This window comes from Tamandua tetradactyla, chromosome 13, assembly GCF_023851605.1.
Source record: "Tamandua tetradactyla isolate mTamTet1 chromosome 13, mTamTet1.pri, whole genome shotgun sequence".
Classification (NCBI taxonomy): Eukaryota; Metazoa; Chordata; class Mammalia; order Pilosa; family Myrmecophagidae; genus Tamandua; species Tamandua tetradactyla.
Genome location: NC_135339.1, coordinates 31,453,263 through 31,474,799, shown reverse-complemented (window position 1 = coordinate 31,474,799; position 21,537 = coordinate 31,453,263). Strand labels below are relative to the sequence as shown.

Sequence of the window (21,537 nt, the reverse complement as noted above, 5' to 3'; positions counted from 1 at the left end):
GCTGCAGTGCTGCTAATAATGTATTTTCTTCCAGGTTCACTCAAGTTGTATTTTTCATACTAAACCAAGCCAAATTCATATCATGATGAAGGTAATGAGGCCATGTTTCCCCAATACAGCATAAATTTGAATTATTAACAGTGTATTCTGAAAACAAATAGGGGCTATCAAAATGCTTCCAGTTTTTACAGTAAATTACCCATCCATGACATTTTTGCTCTTCTTGAGGATATCACCTAACTCCATGTAAACAAGCAACAATGAGGGTGTTCTCTCTACCAACAACATGATGTTAGAGTGAACATTGCTGGTTTTTTTTTTTTTTTTTGCACCAAGCATCATCTCCAATATTTTAAAATTTTATATACTCCAATTCATTTCCTCCTGTTGATGTTTTAAAGTTGTGTCCAGTAACCTAGGCAACTGTTCGTATTTCGGTCCTAATTTATTTCTACTTAAAGAGTTACATATATTCATGGCCTCACAATTTTTCTCCAATGTAGAACAGGTTTACAAACTACATGCCATTAAGTCAATATAATGGTAAAGATATAACAAATCTTAGTCGCCAAACTAATCAAGACTTCATGTTACAATCCCTGTAAGTGTTAGCTATCAGTTAATATAATGAATAATATATTTTCAAGGGTGGCATAATATCGTCATGTCGAAATATGAAATGACTATCATTAAATTTATAAATGTTAAAGTGTTTTGTTTTGTTTTTAATATTCTGGTCATTGAATTTAACTCAAGCTTCAAATAACCTGAGATAAAGACCTGTCCTGATTCAGTACTGTTAAATGGGTACCATTTTTCACCCCACATCCCCAAGACACTATGATTAAAGTTTAAATTGTATGAGACAAAACGAAATCTTTGCTCTTGTGTTTATTAGATCTTGTTGATTTTCAAGCAGCACAGGCAAAGGGAAGAATCACTGGAGCATATGCCCTTCTTGGACAGAGGTAGAAAAAGAAAAGCTGATTTTAAATGCCTACTTGTAAACTTGTCTCTAAGATGCAGCTTATAAATATGAGGATGAGGTTTATTTTTCTTTCTCTTTGTTTTATTGATACCTACCATAATAACTAGGAATTAAAGCTCCATACAACTTTATAAAGATGACTGAGGAATCTGAAAAAGGTGGGAACTAATGGAACACCAAGCTACAAAACTTCCACCAAAAAGAGAAACTACCAGCTAAATGCCAGTTATTCAACAAATGTGGAATTAAGGGGGGGAGGATGGAAACAACTTAACCAGAAGTGAGTCAAATTTTCTATTTTATCTTACTATCAAGAATTGCTTTGGTTGACCATTACTTTAATGCTACATTATTTACAGACTGAAGATTTACATAATATTCCCAGCATCTTTAAGAATCCCATTAATTTACTGTTGTGTCTCTCTCTTGTGGAAAAACCAATTTTGAAAGATTTTTAGCAGAATATTTCAGAGGTCAAAGACACTGGAACTAGAAAATGAGGAAAATAAGTAGTACCAAGTCAGGAGGTTGAGAAATTTATGTTTACAAAGCTCCTTGAACTCATGACTCAAAAAAAAGTCAAGGCATATTAGTGGCACAAACACATTTCTACTTATGCAAGTTATTTCATAAACATCAAAAAACTTTGAGCATCTCCATTGTGCCTGGAATTGGATTAAATGTAAGTTAATTTTCAAAACTTCCAATAAAATAGATACTACTATTATTACCATTTCATAGATGAGGAAACTGGAAGTTAGAAACATAAAATAAATTTCCTAAGGTTATATGGGCAGTAGAATCAATATTTGTTCCAAGGTTTAGATGACTCCAAAATCCATATTCTTAACTTCTACATTATTCAGCAGTCACAGAAAAGGCAAATCTCTTGTTCACCCACTGTATTGGGTGAACATAAAATTCTCTTTTAGTCCATTTTATTAAGAATCTTTCAAAACCACAATTGTCCCCCAGCAGTCTTAGTTGCACTCCTGCTAGCTCATTAACAGTTTCCCAAGTCTACAGTGCTGTTGCTGTCCTAAAGTGTAGACAATAGACTAGGAAAAAAGACTCAAAATTAGAATGTTCCCTTTATTGAAATGCTACAGAGGCCAGTGCAATGAGAGATTGAAGCCATAACTGATACTGCTTTCTGGAAGCCATGCTTGGAGACCTCGTCCTCCAAGGTCTCCTACAATATCACTCTACTTGAGTAACTCTCCATTCCACCCCACAAAGACAAAGATGACCCAACAGGGAGAATTCCAGGGTCTAGACATAACTTAGCAGCTTGTAAACAGAAGTAAAACAAAGGAATCTGTTGCCCTTTTTCTTATATCAAAGAGGAACAATGAAAGTGTAGGTTGGGACAAATGGAACTTTATGAGGCTTACACAGATCTGATGTTAAGGTTTATGGATTTCAGTTTCACAAATCATCTTTCCGGTATAGCAATTATAATACTAACTCTTTATAACACTGGTTGTAGCAATAGCAGGGTAATGTGATCCTAAGGGATGATGAAGCTTTACTCAAGTTTAAAATTCCACCTGTTATGAGCATGTGGTTGGAGACAGAAGACCTGATATTTGGTCCCAGTCTACATACTTTGCATAAACCATTTAAATTACTTGAGCCCTAATTCTATAATTAACAAATCAAGAAGAAGAAGCCAAACCCTAGAGATTCTGTGAATTAAGACACCAGTTAAAAATGTTCCATATGGTAAAATGTTAAATGATAACTGACACCACTCTATTTAAACAGAAAATATGATTTGGCATCTATTTAGTATAATCTTTGAGGAAGTTTATAGGACTTACAAAAATCTTATTATCAATAAGTTTAGGAATTTGATGATCTTAATAGGAGTCTATTTTCATGTCTTTTGTAAATATGCCTTTATAAGATAAAAGATATTTGGTTTAACCTTGCTAAGAGCATGGACAGAATAAACAATGAGTTCTGTGAAGAATGTTCTTTAAACTCAAATTCCTTTGTTACTGTGGAGCGCTTGATCCCTAGAAATAATCACAGCATCTTTCCAGAGAGTATTCCTGTTTAATAATTAACATGCTCACTAATTTCCACTGTTATACCAATGCCACTTCATAAGGCATGGACTATTGGTCTTTTAGTATTTTGCTCTCATCGAATGTGGACTCTAAATCAATATCTGTTAGTTACAGACCTTTACAGTGCCCAGTGACATTTGCCACTGATGACAGCAATAACAGATGATGTTGAGCTAAAGCTACTGGGAGTGAAATGCAGAAAGTAAAATGATAATAAATAACTGTCACTCCATTACTAAACAGTGCCTGAAATTGGTTCTAGTACATATAAAATATAACATATTTGTATAATCTAAAAAAAAACAAAAAGACACTTGCTCATTAATAACAACAGCAAAATAAAAGGAGACGGAATACTTGTCACATTGAGAATGGTATGTGTCCAAAGAATTCTCAACAGACTGCACTTCTACATTTTATTGTGTCTTTTCAAATGGATTATACCTGGGAAATGTGTCAAAAGGTATACTCATCCAACAGATGCAAATTAAGGAATGCTGGATGAAATACGGAGAGAAGAAAATATCAAACGGATATGAGACTACATATACATACTAATACATTTCAAGAACAGACATATTATTATAGGGACTATAGATTTGTTAGGTATATGAGATGCTTGATAGAGAAGATTAAACCCGCTAAACACACTACTGGTACTGGTCAGGTGATGAAGATATGGAGTAGATTAGAACTATCCTCCTTGGCCACCTGTCTTTTCTAAAATTCAGAGTCAGAGCACAATCTTTTGTGAGGAGCTTACAAGATAGACAGATATCCGACAATACAGTTTTATCCACATTATACCATTATTTATAAAATTTATAAGAAATCATAATTCTTAAAATGCTTAAAATTTATAAGAAAATGCCTATTTTTCCATTCTCAGATTTCTGTGACATTCTTTGCTGTGTTCTCTTTCTCATTCTATTGATGATTTGCTAGGTTTGTTGTGGGTATTTGTTTGTTTTTAAGTAAATGATTCACTTTATTTGCTTTACATAGTTACTGGACTGACATGATCACCAAAGATCTCAGCCAGAAAACAAAATACAATTCTAGATCAGTTATATAAATCTGAACCTCAGTGATATTATTAGTAAAATCAGGATTATAAAATTAATATTGTAAAGTAGATGTGAGAATGAAATAAAATAGCATATGTGAAGTGATTTTATTATCTTATTTTCCCCAAAATTAGACCATGGGTATGAAAGGCAGCTTATTTTGAGAATAGATCCTAGAGGACAGGATTGAGAGCTTGAATAGAATGAATCAGGAAAGAAAAGAGTCAATTCAAGAAAACACGATCGGCAAGTCACTACTGTGGAAACTGAGGCTTGGTCTTACTGGGGACCTCTTGAGGGTCTGCATAAAATGCATTTCAGAATTGTCTGTCCCTTGGGCAATATTGAGTCAAGGGTTGCTCTGTGGGGTATTCATGTCTTGCAAAGTTATGCATGTATTATAATGGCTGAGTAGCTTCCTACAGGGATCCCATACGGCAGCTAGAGGGAAACTCTAAGGCAGAAAGTGAGGTGAGGCAAGGTGTGATCATGTTATACCCCTCTGATACAGCACCCATAATAAAAAGATGTGAAATGCAGCATAATAGGAGTCCAATACAGTGAGAATCAAAGTGTTGGTCATAGAGTAGACCCTCTACATAGTAGTTACTATTATTACTGATGCTCTCAGCATCACTGTTGTGGGGGCAGGAAGTTAGAGTCAGAGTCAGTTGACAACTATTTCCTGAATATCTACTATAGGTCAGGTAACTTTCCCAGGCTTTGTTTATACAATTGTCTGTATTCTCCAAGTATAAACAGAGCCACCCACCCCCAGCCATCCCCCAAAAAGAAAGAAAAAAATACAAACACATTAATACATAAGAAAATGTCATGTATTAGTAAATACCATGAAGATTATAAAGCAGGGTGGTGTGTTAAAAAGGGACTGTGGAGTCTGTGTTAGTTAGGGTATTAAGAAAGCATCTCCACAAAGAGGTGACTAAATTGAGAAATGAAAGATGAGAGGATTGGAGGGAGAACATTCTGAGCAGGAGGAACAGCAAACACAAAGGCTCTGAGACAGGACATCACAGAACGTACAGGGCCAGAAAGAAAGCCAGAGTGTCTAAAGTAGGGTAAACACAGGAGAGAGAGATGGAATAGGAGGTCAGAACTCACTGATCCCAGATCCTGCAGGCCTCTAAAGTCAACATATATAGCTCAGGTTTTAAAAATTGTGTTGGGTGTGTGGAATTTATGCAGAGGATATACAGTAGATCAGAGAGTGGCCAGGTTCCATGTAATGCATGCAGTACATCTGCTGGTCAGGGATCGATGTCACTACATCAAGGGTGAGAATGTGACCCACGGGGCATTCCTAATAAAGGGATTTTCAGGGAGCTGTGTGTGCAGAATGGAACAGAAACCCAGGACACAGAGCAGTTTCAGGGGTGATTTCCACAAGGTGAGAAGTAGTGGCATCTATAAAGACTCCTAATATCCAAGTCTACAGAGACAATCACCTGGACACAGGGCCATCTAGCTGACCAGTAATCCAGTCCAAAAATGAAATTAAAATTAAAATAGTAGTAATAAGATGTTTACCATTTTAGCATGCAACTTTAAAGCTTATAAAATCTTCTCATATGCGTTACTTTATTTGAAGTTACCAATGAAGCTGTGAAGAGCTATGGTATATTCTCAGTTTTAGATGAAGAAATGTTTCTAAGTTGTGTCTTAGCCAAGGTTGGCATGCTGCCTGAATGAAAATTAAGGCATGCTTATCCTTATACTGGTACCCTAAAAGGGTACCCTTTTAATAAAATTTTAAAAATTTTATTAAAATTTTTAATAAAATAAAAATAAGCTTTAAAAGTTTAATAAAATTTCCTCTTATCAATTACCTGGTAAGCCCTGGCATCCATCCCCCACATGCTGTGATTCAGCATCAATCTAAGTGAATCACTCAGTCACTTCACTAAAAGCATGAGCAAACTTTCATGCTTTCAGAAAAATTCATTTCCAATTTCATTACCCTTTGGAAGGTCTGATCTTTTACTAATGATGCCTAATAGATTTGAAGGCGACTAACTCCAGAGACTGTGTGACCTTGTCTTCTATAGTACTGTGGTATATACTCTAAAATTAAGGTCCAGTATGATGTGATGCCTTAACATCTGGTGAAACTGGAAGGGCCCTAAATGGCCTACCTGCAAGTTTCCCTCCTCACTCTTTTCTGGTGGAAGAGGTCCACTTGCAAACAACCTGCCTTAGCTAAGAGACCAATGCAGTTCCTGCCTATTCCTGATTTGTGGGTTTCAGTTTTCTGCCAGCCAAAGGAACTATTCAAACAAGGCAATCACATTGGCCCACAAAACCAGCAGTAACCCCAATGCTTTGATACTATAAAGCCTATCTCTCACAGCTGCTGCTGGTTCACTCTGTTCCCAGATGCAACCCCTCTGTAGTTCTGCTGCACAGCATGCTGTTCTCCTCCAGGAGCTGTGATTGTGTGGACTAATAAACCACTGCCAAATTCTTCTGTCCAGTATAGGGTGTTATGTATTCAGCCATTTCCATAACCCTAAGGCAGGACTCTCTCTCTTTTACCAATGAGGTGAATAGGAGGCAATTAAAACAAGGCCTGACAAATGACCCAGATCATCAACAAGAAATGGAAACTCAAGAAGGTAGCATAGGCAAATATACTATCACATACTATCCTCCTATATAACAATATAATCTATTTATAGGCCATTTTCCTCAACTGAAAGATAAACATGAGATACTACTAAAATCAGAGAAAACAAATAGTTCTAATAAAACACAGCTGTTTTGGCTGAGAAACACCAATTCTGGGCAATCTCAGAATCTGAAAAAACGGAGTTTTTAAAAATTCATCTTTTTCCATATCCTACTGACATATTTATTTATAAGATATGAGAAAATATTCAGTAAACTGTAAATAAAAATATGTAAATGCAAGGTATTATTGTTCTTTTTTTAACATTCATTTCACATATGTAAAAGTAGATGAATAGAAATAAAATGTATTTTTTTAGCATGATATGCTATGGGGTAAAAAAGGAGATAATCAGAAAGAGAAGTAGAACAGAATCCGCCTCTTTGTATCAGTTAAAATTGAATATATATATATTTTAATTCATTCACCTTATTTTCCATTCTTAGGAGACAGAAATCCAGAGCACTATCAGTAAACTGTGTTAAGGCTTAAAGTCTAGTTTTTTGTTTGTTTGTTTTCCTAAATGAAACAGTTTCCACAAATCACAGAATATAACAATGTATCAGAACATTGGCGGGAGCAGACCAGCATTTTTATTTAAGAAAATGTATACTGACATGCATTTGTTGCATGGGGCTTACTAAATAGATCTTGCCTTGAAATGCTTTTGAACCACTATCTATAAACTAGGCTACAAAACCACAGCATGCTCAAGCCTTTTTTGGATAAAAGCATTTCATCAAATAGGCTCACAAGGGGTCATGACACAGCGGGAACATCAGGAATTTGCTTCCTTCTCCAAATTTTATGGCACTAAATTTAACTCATTACGTAATAGAAATAATGATGATGATGATAATTATACTACATTATTGCTATATTACCACTACTAATAATAGCAAGCATAATTTTTAAATTTATTATAAACCAGGGGACTGTGTTAAGTGCTTTTTGTTGTTAATTCAGTTAAATTCCACAATAACCCTCATATAGAGAATTTTATTAGTATCCTCATTCTACAAATGAGGGAACTGAGGTAGAAGAAGACTAAGTGACTTCCCTAAGTTACATAACTAAGCAGCAGGCAATTCAGGTGACTTCCCAGGAGTCTTAGCTACTACGCTCTACTGCCTGGATTTCAAACCCAAGTCTGGTAATCTGGTCTGTAGTTTGTAAGTATCCATGGCTGGAAAACCAACCCTTCACAGATCCCTATGTACTGGGTATGAGTACAGCAAAGAACAGCAAAGCAGAATAATTCAGAAATTAACATTTTTGAAGTCGAGTGTGTGTGCGCACGTGTGTACGTGTCTGTGTGTGTGTGTGAGAGAGAGAGCATGTATGCTGGGGATAGGTGCAGAAGGGGGCACTGTAGCAAGGAAGAAAAAGTAGGGGAGCAGTGCCTCAGAAAGTGTTTTTCCCCTAGAATTTCAGACTATATTTACAACTTTTCAAATTCTCTCTTCTACTCTAAACAGTCATGTACATATTTCACTTTTATATTCCCATGATTCCTATAAAGACCAAAAGCAATGTGGAATAATTCACTACCTGACTGGAGTAGCCTTGCTATGATCTGTCCAGGTAGGAAAGATAATTCCCCTCATTCTACTGCCCCTGAACTTTGAGGCTTTTTGCCCTGTGTTCTGCAAAACTGCTTGCAGATCCAGTAACCCAGCTGGACTGACAAGGAGAGGACACAACCCTTAAAGCACAGCACAGGGCTTTCCCCTCCATGGAGGTGACCTACCCTGTCTGTTTTCCCTTCGGTCTGAATGCTGGTATGACTGCGGACCTCATAATCCTCTTCCAGGTCAGAAACATCCTCCAGCTCCTCTGGGGTCTATTAAAAAAAAAAAAAGGCAAAATATTGCTGGTGGGAATATAAAATGGTGCAACTGCTTTGGAAACAGTCTGGCAGTTCCTCAAGAAGGTAAATATAAAATTATCACATGACTCAGCAATTGCATTCCTAGATAGACATCCATTAGAAATGAAGACATACGTCCACACAAAAATATGTATGCAAAAGTTCATAGCTGCACTCTTCATAGTATCCTAGAAATGGAAACAATCCAAATGTCTATCTGTTGATTAATGGATAAATAAAGTGTGGATCCATACAATGGAATACCAATTGCCAATAAAAAGTAACAAACTACTAATACAGTTTAACCTTGACGAACCTTAAAAATACTATTCTAACTGAAAGAAGCCACACATCACACCTATTATATGATTCTATTTATTGAATATATATTTATGGAAATGTCTAGATTCTATTCCACATTCTATTAATGAAAATGTAAAGTAGATACAAATCTATAGAGAAAAAAAGTAGATTCATGGTCGCTAGGGACTAGGAAAATGGCAAAGTGGGATGTGAATGTTAATGGGCAAGGGATTTTTTTGGGAGATGATAATGGTTTGGAATTAAATGGTGGTGATGGCTTCACAACCTTGTGAACATACTAAGAAACACTGATTTGTGTATTTTAATAGGGTGAATTTATGGTATGTGTATTATATCCATATATATATATTAAATGATTGCAAGTAAGCTTTTCTCTCAATAGATACCAACCTGGCTAATCAGCATGTGGTTACTACAAACCAAGATGTCTTAAGATGATAAATAAATGGAGTAATTATCATTAAAATCACAAGCCATCTGTCATGGTCAGGTTGATGTGTCAACTTGGCCAAGTGATGGTACCTGTGTGGTTGGGCAAGTACTGGCCTGTCTGTTGCGATGACGACATTTCATAGAATTAAATTAATCATGATCATGTCAGCTGTATTTGTAATCAGCCAAGGGGCGTGTCTTCTGTAATGAGTGATGCTTAATCTAATCACCGGAAGCCTTTTAATGAGGATTCAGAAGAGACAGGCTCTCTTCCTGCTTCAGTTGGCGAGCCTCTCCTGTGGAGTTCATCCAGACCCTCCATCCGAGTTGTCAGCTTCACAGCCTGCCCAGCAGATTTTGGACTCTGCATTCCCATGGTTAGGTGAGACACTTTATGTGTTTTATATTTGTGTTTCCTGTTGATTTTGTTTCTCTAGAGAACCCTAACTAAACACCATCAAACTTCCACCAAAAATTATCAAGAAATTAAACTTCCTAAGAACTCAAATACCTTAACTTGAACTTTAATGTCTATTCTATGAAGATGATTAATTTCCATTCCTTCTTTCAATCTTAGCTTAACGAGCACTTGTTCAGGGAGTTTTCTCCTGTTCTTTAGACTGGGTTGGGTTCCTCTGCTAAGTGCTTACAGGTCTCCTATATTTCCTGATAACACTCATCATACTTTATCATTGCTTGTCAAATTATCCAGTTAATTCTTAAACTAGCTATTCTGTGAGGCAAGGGCCAGGTCCTCCTTGCTTATTGTCACATCATCACCACCTAAAACATGCAAGCTTTTAAATGAATGAAGCAAAATTGTGAGGGCTAAAACAATAGATATTAACTAAACATGATGAATAAACAAAAACCTGTACTAATAATATCTTTTATGCTCCCATTTTCTGTATTTCAAACTAAGATTTTTTATTTATTTAGTGTTGTTTTTCCTAGTCCTAGGTTTTCATTCCCTTAGTATCACCGTGATATTTAAAGATAACCATTATTGCAAATGCTACCATTTTATCCTTATGTGGCAAAAGTACTAGGCAAGAATTTAATCCACACAGAAAACAAGCATTTAAGTTATGCCAAAAAAAAAAAAAAACAAACAAAAATACAACTATAAATGAGGTAGAAGATGTCCTTGGTTCTGTATCTCTTATGCAGATGTGCTCACTTGAAGGCTGGAAAGGAGCAAGACTGTTTCCTTAAACTAGCTCTGGTTTCCCTTAGGTCTTGCTTTACATGCAGGGATATTGTTTGTCTTCAATGTTACAAGAACCTTCCTTTCCTTGGAATCAGTCCAGAGATGCAGATTTGCAAAGATGAGCCTAAATTGTGGAGCAAAACAACTAATTTCTTACTAGCTAAAGGCTTCAGGTTACTTCTCATCTCATAGAATCTTTAACCAGCACTTTCTTTGCTCTCTGATACTTGCACTGAGTAGCATCCATCCCTTTGCAGAAGGCCCTTTTGCATTCGTTTCAACTGGCTCTTATTGGACATTAATATTGCCCCTCTCACCAAAGCCTCCAATATACTCAGTAATTCTGATAAATGAGTTGATCTCTTTGGAGTCTTCCATTGCTGCAAGTATGTGCAGATATGATCACAAGGAAATTTACTCTGTCAGGTATTAGTAGCATGTGTTCACCACTGTGGAACTTCTACACAGTTGGATATTTCTTTATTACATATTTCGTATATTCTTCCTACAGTACTCTTGAGACAGCATCCTTGCTATTTCCCTTGTGGATATATCACCAGTTCCTGTAACATCTGAATAGATTTATTGATCAAATATTCTTCCTGCTGTCCTTGTTTTACAACTGAAAGCTGAGTGGTGCCACTTTTGTGACCTGTTTCTTATAAACATATTGTTTATTATTTGAGTTTTACCCCATCATGTAGTGGCATATAACTTTACTGATTCCAATAATTTATTCAACCCCAAAATGAAATAATTTAGCAGAAGCTAAGAACAACTGCTGCTGTTAGAAGCCACAAGTACCATTTTTGTTGGAGATGATGCAGGAAGACACAAACTTAGCATTTACACCCACATATTTCTGTAGTTTTCCTTGTCTTTAACAAGGGACTAAAAGATTCTTGGAAAGCCACCAGAACTGACCCATTCTTTTCATGAACAAAATCAGTGGGGGAGTGTTTAAAACACATGCTGGCAGCATTTTGCATTCTACAAGGCAAATGTGTTGGATGGTATTATAAAAATAAACTTAAACGCATAACACTACAGTTTCAATTAAGTGGAAACTAAAGCAGAAATAGGAGTCCTCAATTCACTTTTTGGGTATATATCAACTCCTTCAGGACTGAAAATACATAATATAAAAGAACAAGTATTTTTAAAAAGTTCTTAAAAGTAACTTGTTTTTCACTCGTTTGGTAACTTTAGTAGATTGAACATCTGGGAGCTGTGTGCATGTGTGCATATGTGTTTATTTCCAATCAAATTTCATTCCATGATAGGGAAGACCAATTATCCTAGAGGTAGTGTCATGGAGTAGACGAACCCCATACTGCTGAATAATGAAGACCTAAATTTGAATTCTAGTTCTCTATTTAGTAATTATGAGATATTGGGCAACTTGTTTATCCTTTTTGAACTTCTGTTACCTCAGAACAAAATTAGGATAATAATAGCCACCCCTGAAGGTTGCTATAAGGCTCAATTGCAATAAGATGCTTAAAGTAAGGCCCAGAGACACAGCTGGGTCTCAGAAAACAGTTGTTTCCTTTTGTTAATTGCTTTTTCTCCTGTTCCCCTACTGTTTTATTCCTCATCCTTAACATTTTTTATTTTTTATCAAAAGATATTTTTTGATAAAACTTTTGTGAAAATTTAGATGATTCAACATTAATCCAAATTCATTTTCAGACTGGGACCTTGGAAAGCCTCCAACTATTTCTATACTTCAGTTTCTCCAACTACTATTTTATTCTGGATGGATATAGTACTTACTAGCTGTCTCTAGTAGCATTTACCTGTTTGGTTTTTTTCTAGTTTTTTGGTTTGTTTTGATGGTTTTTGTGCTGGTATGAAAGGATTTATATACCCTAGAAGAGCCATGTTTTGATCCTAATCAATCTTGTGGAAGCAAAGGTTTCTTATAATCCCTATTCAGTACTATAGGTTGGAAACTTGATTAGGTTATCTCCACAGATGTATGACTCAATCAAGTGTGGGTATAAAACTTGATTAGGTGGAGACACATCTCCACCTAATCAGGTGGGTCTTGATTAGTTTACTGGAATCCTTTAAAAGAAGAAGCTTCAGAACACCACAGAACCATGAAGCAGAGAGTACACCAGCCAGTGACTTTTGGAAGTGAAAAAGGAAAATGCCTCCTGGGGAGCTTCATGAAACAAGAGGCCTGGAGAGAAAGTCAGCAGATGCTGCCATGGTCACCATGTGCCCTTCCAGCTGAGAGAGAAATGCTGAATGTCGTCAGCCTTCTTGAACTAAGGTATCTTCCCCTGAATGCCTTAGATTGGACATTTCTATAGACTTGTTTTCATTGGGACATTTTCTCGGCCTCAGAACTGTAAACTAGCAACTTATTAAACTCCCACTTTAAAAGCCATTCTGTTTCTGGTATATTGCATTCTGGCGGCTAGCAAACTAGAAAAGTCTTTTTATTGTGGTAAAAAATTGCCATATTAACCATTTTAAAGTTTGCATTTCTAGTAGTATTAATTGTATTCACAATGTTATATGACTATCACCACTATTTCTAAATTTTTTCACCTGATTTTGACAATATAATGTGTGCCGGGGATTAACTCAGCCGGGCGGCGGACTGGTACACTGGGTGGGTTTGGGGGCGAGCTCGCGGGAATTAACCTGGGTAAGCCGAAGCCGGCGTCTTTCCCCTGCCGGCGGTCGCGAAGAAGTCGTCACTCAGGCCAGATGCGGGTTTTAAGCCTTTATTGTTACACTCCGGGATGGGTCACCCGGGAACCCGAAGAGTGGGACCTCTGGGGTATGAAGACCCCGGGGCTCTATCGACGACCCGGGGCTGGGCGAGCAACAGGCTTAAGTATACTCGGAGGAGGGGTGGAACTAAGGGTCTACACGTCACACTGAGGCAGCCAATCATGCAAGGTAGTAGGCAGTTGCTAGGCAGAAGGGTATGTTTTGGGGATAGGGAAGTATAGAGAATAACAGGAAGGCCTGTTGTTTTGTGGTGGGCTATGGAAATGGGCGGTTTACGACAAGAGGGGGAAGGGGGGAACAGTGAGCTAGGTTACAGATATGGGGGGCAGAGAGTGAACCTAGAGAGGGAGAGAAACATTAAAAAATTTGAAGTTTGGCTAGGCTCCAGTCCCTGAGAAATATGCCACAAATGTGCTTGCAATACAGAGTCTAATAAAATTCCACATGCACAGCTTTCTCCAAACTGCCAAGTAATAGACCTTTTTCAACCTGATTTTAATCACATATAGAGTAAGATTATTTCTTTAACAGTACCCCAGCAAAGACTTACTCTCACAGAGATCTCAGGAATGGTGGAAATAATTGATTTTCTGTAAGGTGAACTCTTTCTAGCCCAGACTGAAAGGAAGATGTCCCATTCATCTAGAAAGAATGTTTAATTTTAATCATTACTCAGTAACTTCTTAGTTAAAAATGTCAGGCTATTCTCAAAGGCAGTTAGTATATAGTCAGGAACTGTCTGGAACAAGTGTTGGTGGCACTTCCATGACCAGACACACACAGTACACCAGTCTGGAATGGGAAGGGCCAAGATCACTGAGCACAACTGTATGAAAAGTCTCCCAAATTTTGGAGACTGGCACCCTTTCCCCAGTGTAACTGCAGGCGGTTTTGGAGACACTTCCCCATGGGAAAAGAAGCAGATTTTACTAGGAACAAGGTAAGAAAAGCTCAAGTAATCCCCAATTGCTGATCTAATTAACAAATGCAGACTGCTGAATACAATCTCTGAGCAAAGATTAGCCCAGAGCAAGCAGGAAAGGAACCCTGAGGTCTCTTCCAGAAGAGAGGAAGCGGGCATGATGGGGAAAAAAAACAGAGGCTTTTGAAGTCTGCTGAGCATAGAATACTGGAGAAGGGCCGTACCCCAAGAAAAGAGGCATACAGAGTTATGTACAAACTTTGATCTTGATTGTGAACCTGGGGGACTGGGAACTGGCTCTGAAAAGGAATATTTTAAACTTTTTTACAAGCCCATTAAAAAAAAAAAAAAAAGCCTTGGGTATTTTGAATTGTTAGCACTGACCCAGGCAAGGTGAAGTTAAAGCATGTATAGGAGACAGAGTAACTAGGCAAGTGTAGGAGATAATTCCCTGAAGGATATATCTTTGTGCTGGTTTGAAAGGAAGTATGCCCCCTAAGAAAAGCCATGTTTTAATATAAATCTCATTTCTTAAAGGTAGAATAATCCCTATTCAATACTGTATATTTGAAACTGTAATGAGATCATCTCCCTGGTTGATGTGATTTAGTTAAGAATGGTTGTTAAACTGGATTAGGGGATGACATGTCTCCACCCATTTGAGTGGGTCTTGATTAGTTTCTGAAGTCCTATAAAAGAGGAAACATTTTGGAGATTCAGAGAGACTCAGAGAGGGCACAGAATGCTGCAGCACCATGAAGCAGAGAGTCCACCGGCCGGCGACCTTTGGAGATGAAGAAGAAAAATGCCTCCTGGGGAGCTTCATGAAACAGGAAACCAGGAGACCAAGCTAACAGATGACACCGTATTCGCCATGTGCCTGTCCAGCCGAGAGAGAAGCCCTGACTGTGTTTGTCATGTGTCTTCTCACTTGAGAGAGAAACCCTGAACTTCATCGGCCTTCTTGAACCAAGGTATCTTTCCCTGGATGCCTTTGATTAGACATTTCTATAGACTTGTTTTAATTGGGACATTTTCTCAGCCTTAGAACTGTAATGAGCAACTTATTAAATTCCCCTTTTGAAAAGCCATTCCATTTCTGGTATATTGCATTCTGGCAGCTAGCAAACTAGAACAATCTTACTCAAGAAAACTGGGGACCTCTAGAATAAACTAATCAAGGAAATCAGATACCTAGATGTCAGCAAAAAATCATCAGTCATACTAGGAAAAATGAAGATATGGCCCAATCAAAGGAAAAAAAAAAACTAACCATTCAAATGAGATACAGGAGTTGGAACAACTAATTAAAGATGTTCAAACAAACATGCTACATCAATTAAAAAATCAAGTCAATGAGATGAAGGAAAATATGGAAAAAGAGATGAAAGAAGACACTGTGTGGTAATACAGAAGAAACTGAAAGCTTGAAAAAACAAATGGCATACCTTATGTGAATGAAAGATACAACAGAAGAGATGAAAGCAAATGGAGATTCATAACAGTAGATTAGAAGAGGCAGAAGATAGGATTACTGGACTAGAGGACAGGATCTCTGAAATCCTATGCACAAAAGAACAGACAGGGAAAAAAACTGAGAAATTTGAGCAGTCTTGAGGAATTAAACAACAATATGAAACACACAAATATATGTGTTATGAGTGTCCCAGAAAGGTAAGGGAAAAGGAGCAGAAAGAATAATGGAGGAAATAATCATTGAAAATTTCCCAACTCTTATGAAAGGCATAAAATTACAGATCCAGAAGCACAGTGTACCCCAAACAGAATAGATTCAAGTAGAACTACTTAAAGACACTTACTAATTAGATTGTCAAATGTCAAAGACAAAGACAGAATACTGAAAGCAGCAAGAGAAAAGCAATTCACCAAATACACAGGAAACTCAATAGACCATATGTGGATTTCTTAGGAGAAACCATGGAGACAAGAAGGCAGTGGTATGATAGAGTTAAATACTATAAGAGAAAAACTACCAATAAAAAATTCTATATACGACAAAATGGTCCTTCAAAAATGAATGAGAGTTTAAATATTTTCAGACACTCAGACACTGAGAGAATTTATGAACAAGAAACCTACTCTACAAGAAATACTAAAGGGAGTGGTACAGGCAGATAGGAAAAGACAGGAGAGAGAGAGGTTTAGAGAAGAATGTAGAAATGAAGATTATCTGGAAAGGTAAAAAAGATAGAAAAAATGAGATATGACCTACAAAATCTAAAAGACAAATGGTAAAAGAAAGTAGTGCCTTTACAGTATTAACATTAAATGTTAATGGGTTAAACTTCCCAATCAAAAGACAAAGACTGACAGAATAGATTATAAAAGAGAACCCATCTATATGCTGTCTACAAGAAATTTACTTTGGACCAAAGGACAAAAATAGGTTGAAAGTGAAAGGTTGGAAAAAGATATTTCACACAAATAACAACCAGTAAAGAATACAGGTAGTAGCTATACTAATATCAGACAAATTAGACTTCAAATGCAAAACAATTAAAAGACAAAAAGAAGGACACCATGTATTAATAAAATGGACAATTCATCAAGAAAACATAACAATCGTAAATGTCTATGAACCAAGCCAGAATATCCCAAAATGGATGAGGAAGACATTGACAATACTGAAGGGAAAAGTAGACACATCTACACTAATAATTGGAGAATGCAATACAACACTCTCATCAAAGGACAGAACATCTAGAAAGAGGATCAATAACGAAACAGAGAATTGAATAGTATGATAAATGAACTGGACTTAACAGATATTTACAGAACAATGTATCCCACAACAACAGTATACACATTTGTCTCAAGTGCTTATGGATCATTCTCCAGGATAGTTAACATGCTGAGTCACAAAGCAAGTCTTACAAATTTAAAAAGATTGAAATTATACAAAACACTTGGTCAGATAATTATGCAATGAAGGTGGAAATCAATAACAGGTGGAATGCTGGAAAAAATATCAAATATATGGGGGAGAAACAGCACACTCTTAAATAACCAGTGGACCAAGGTAGAACTTACAGGAGAAAATAGTAAATACTACGAGACAAATGAAAATGAGAACACAACATATCAAAACTTATGGGATGCAGCAAAGGCAGTGCTGAGAGGGAAATTTATTGTCATAAATGCTTATAAAAAAAAAAGTAAGAGCAAAAATCAAGGAATTAACTGTTCACCTGGAGGAGCTAGAGAAAAAAAAACAACTATCCCCAAAAGCAAACAGGAGGAACTAAATAACAAAGATTAGAGAAGAAATAAATGATGCCAGTATCACCCTAATATCACTGCCAGACAAAGGTACTAGAATAAAGAAAATTACAGACTAATTTCTTTATTGAATATAGATGCAAAAATCCTCAGCAAAGTACTTGCAAATTGAATCCAGTGGCACATTAAAATAATTATACACCATGAAAAATTGGGTTTTATTCCATGTATGCAAGGCTGGTTCGATACAAGATAAAATTAATGTAATACACTAAACAAAGGGCTAAAAACATGGTCATCTTAATTGATGCAGAAAAGGCATTTGACAAAATTCAACAGCCTTTCTCTGATAAAAAACACCTCAAAGGATAGGTATAGAAGGGAATTTCCTCAATATAATAAAGGGAATATATAGAAAACACACAGCTGACATCATACTCAATGGGGAAAGTTTGAAAGCTTGTCCTCTAAGATTAGGAACAAAACAAAGATGACCACTGTCAACATTGCGATTCAACACTGTGCTAGAAATTCTAGCTAAAGTCATTATGTAAGAAAAAGAAATAAAAGGCATCCAAATTGGAAAGGAAGAAGGAAAACTCACACTGTTTGCAGATGTATTGGGAGTTGGACCCATTTACTTTGTCAGGAAAGTAAAACGGCAGCCTATGCAGTGGGATGCAATATTTGGAAACCACATTTTAGATAAGGATTTGATATTCAGAATACATAAAAAAGACCTTATAACTCAACAACAAAAGAGAGACAACCCAATTAAAATATAGGCTAAAGACATGAACAGACACTTTTCTGAAGAGGAAATACAAATGGCTCAATAGCATATGAAGAGATATTCAACTTCACTGGCTATTAGGGAAATGCAAATCAAAACATCAGTGAGATATCATGTCACATCTACTAGAATGGCTATTATCAAAAAAATCAGAAAACTCCTAGAGAGTATGTGGAGAAAGAGGTACTCCTATTCACTGGTGGGAAAGTAGTTTGACAGTTCCTCAGGAAGCTAAGTACAGAATAGCTGTATAATCCAGCAATCCCATTTGAAGTTATATATTCAGAAGAACTGAAGAAACAATTTGTACACTATTGTTTATAGTGGCATTATTCACTATTTCCGAGAGCTGCAAACAGCCCAAATATCCATCAGTGGATAAGTGGACAAACTGTGTTATATACATAAGATGGAATATTATACAGCTATAAAACAGCATAAAATATGATGCATGTAACAATGTTGATGAACCTTAAGGACATTATGTTAAACTAAATTAGCCAGAAATAAAAGGGCACATACTGTACTGTCTCAGTAATATGAACTAAATATAATGCACAAACTCTGAGAGCTAGAGTTCAGAACACAGGTTATGAGGAGCTAAAAAGATTGTAGAGCATGAAGGAGTATAAAATGTTCAACAGGATTGATTATAAAGATCAAGAAATATAGCACAATAGTATCTGATGGTGGCACAATACTATAAGTATAATGAACAAAGCTGAGTGTGAAATATGGTTCAAAGAGGAAGGCTTTGACAGCAGTAGGAAAGCGTGGATAAAAACTGAGAATGTATAACTTAGCAAAACAGAGTGAACAATGATGGTGATTAAATGTATAAATACCAGAGAGTTTTTACATAAGGGAGAACAAATCAATGTCATCATTGCAAGGTGCTGAAAATGGGATAGTATATGGAAAAAATACAATCAATGCAAACTAGGATCTATAGTTAAAGTAACATTGTAATATGCTTCCATTAATTTTAACAAAGGTAATATATCAAACTAAATGTCAGTAAGAGGTGGATGTAAGGGAGGGATATGAAATTTTTATTTTTGTTGTTGTTGTTTCTCCTTTTTTTTTATTCTTTGTTTTTTCTCTTTTAATTTTTTTCTATTTTAAAATTAGTTTTGTTATTTCCTCTTCTTGTCTCTTTACAGAAAAAATGAAAATGTTCTTATACAGGTTATGTTGCTGAATGCTTAACTATGTGATTAGACCAGGAGCCATTATTGTTCACTTAGGATGGAGAAGATGTACAGAGAGAGAATTATAGCTATTCACTGTTGGTAGGGAAGAAGACTAGCACAGCCCCTTTGAAGCGCAGTGTGATCACTCCACAGGAGGCTAAGTATATGGTTACCATATGATCCTGCCACCCCGTAATTTGGTATATACTTGGAAGGACTGAAAACAGGGACACAAATAGACATTTGCACACTGGCATTGATGAGGGCATCATTCATAATTTGCGATGGATGCAGGTGGACTAAGAGTAAGAATAGAAGGGCAAATTGTGGTGGACATATAAAGTTGAACGTCAAGCAGGTGTAAGAACAAATCAAGTTATGAGGCATGCAACTATATGAATGAAACTTGAGGACATTCATGGAGTGAAATAAGCCAGAAATGAAATGACAAATAGTGTAAGACCTCAGTAATATAAACTAAGTATAATGAGCAAATGCTGAGAATTGAATTCAAGAGCATAAGTTATTAGAGGACAAAATGTGGATGGAGATTGGGTAAGCAATGATTAAGGAGTACAGAATGTTCAATAAGGCTTATTGTAAAGGTTCCTAGATTATAAACTCTTAAAGTGGTTACATCTACTCCTAATTTTTAAGTGTTGTTTCTAAATTCTGAGCTGTTGAGCTCTTTGTTTATAACCTCGTAATTCCTTGAAACTTTGGGTATCTGTGTGGCACCTGAGACTCAGTTTGAGTTCTGCAGTTCTGAAAGTCAGCATTACTTCATACAGCAACTTTTAAAGGAGTTGAAGAAGAGATCAGACTTCAATTTAAATATGAAGTAAGGTAAATTAGAATACAAGGTAATGGATGACAATGACTATAGTGTAAAACTTCAATTGCTATGTGAGACCAAAGGAAGAGAAGTTTATTTGGTACAAAATTTATATTTTTTGTAGCACACTATCTAATTTAGCCTGTATGGTTAGCTTATTTAAACAACATAATTACGTGGAACCTAGAATAGGTAATGAGATCTTGTTATTCTATACAGGTTAATGCACTACCCCAATATGTCTCAGAGTATTTGGGCAGAAAATAAAAAAAAAAGTATTTGCAAAGTCCCCTTGAGGAACTCGGGAAAAATGTGGAAATATTAAACTTCCTCACCTTGGGAGTTCCTGATAGTCTCATAAGCATTAAGGACTCCCAGTTTCCTAAATCAAGCCCTTGATCTTGGGGCCTGCCCTTATGATACTTATTCCAGCAAAGGAAAAGCAAAGCCTAATTACAATGATGTCTAAGAATCACCCACAGAGAACTTCTTGTGTTGCTCAGATAGCCAACTGAGCAACAAAAGAGTTGCTCAGTTGGCTCTTAGAGAGTTGACTCTCTAAGCCAACTATGCAGGTAAACTCACTTTCCTTCCCCATTCATGTGACATGACACCGAGGGGTATAAATCTCCCTGGCAATGTGACACATGACTCCCAGGGGTAAGCTTGGCCTTGGCATCTTGAGATTGAAAATGCCTTCTTCAACAAAAGGGTGAAAAGAAATGAAACAAAACAAACTTTCAGTGGCTGAAAGATTTCAAATAGAATTGAGAGTTCATTCTGGAGGCTATTATACATTATATAGATATTCCTTTTTAGTTTCAAGTGTATTAGAATTACTAGAAGGAAATACCTAAAACTGTTGAACCATAATCCAGTAGAATGGGTTCTTGATGATGATCATATAACTATATAGTTTTATCATGTGACAAATTGTGAAAACCTTATGACTGATAATCCATTTGTCCAATGTATGGGAGATGATTCATTAAAAAAAAGACAAAAAATAACCAAATAAAAGGAGGGGATAAGAAATATGGATGTTTTGTGTGTTCTTTTTAATTTTAATTTTTAGTCTTATTTTATTTTTTCCTTGGAGTAATGAAAATGTTCAAAAATTAATTGTGGTAATGAATGCACGACCTTAAGAT

At 36.3% G+C, this 21,537-nt stretch overlaps 1 protein-coding gene across 12 annotated transcripts in view; it reads right to left on the bottom strand.

Annotated features, from left to right (window-relative positions):
- CTNNA3 (catenin alpha 3) overlaps nucleotides 1–21,537 on the bottom strand; it is a 1,849,311-nt gene that overhangs the window by 161,510 nt on the left and 1,666,264 nt on the right. For all 12 annotated transcript variants that reach the window (XM_077125140.1, XM_077125142.1, XM_077125146.1 and 9 more), the window contains one exon: nucleotides 8,567–8,659. In XM_077125140.1, coding sequence (XP_076981255.1) covers nucleotides 8,567–8,659 — 93 coding nt within the window. The remainder of the gene's footprint in view (nucleotides 1–8,566; nucleotides 8,660–21,537) is intronic.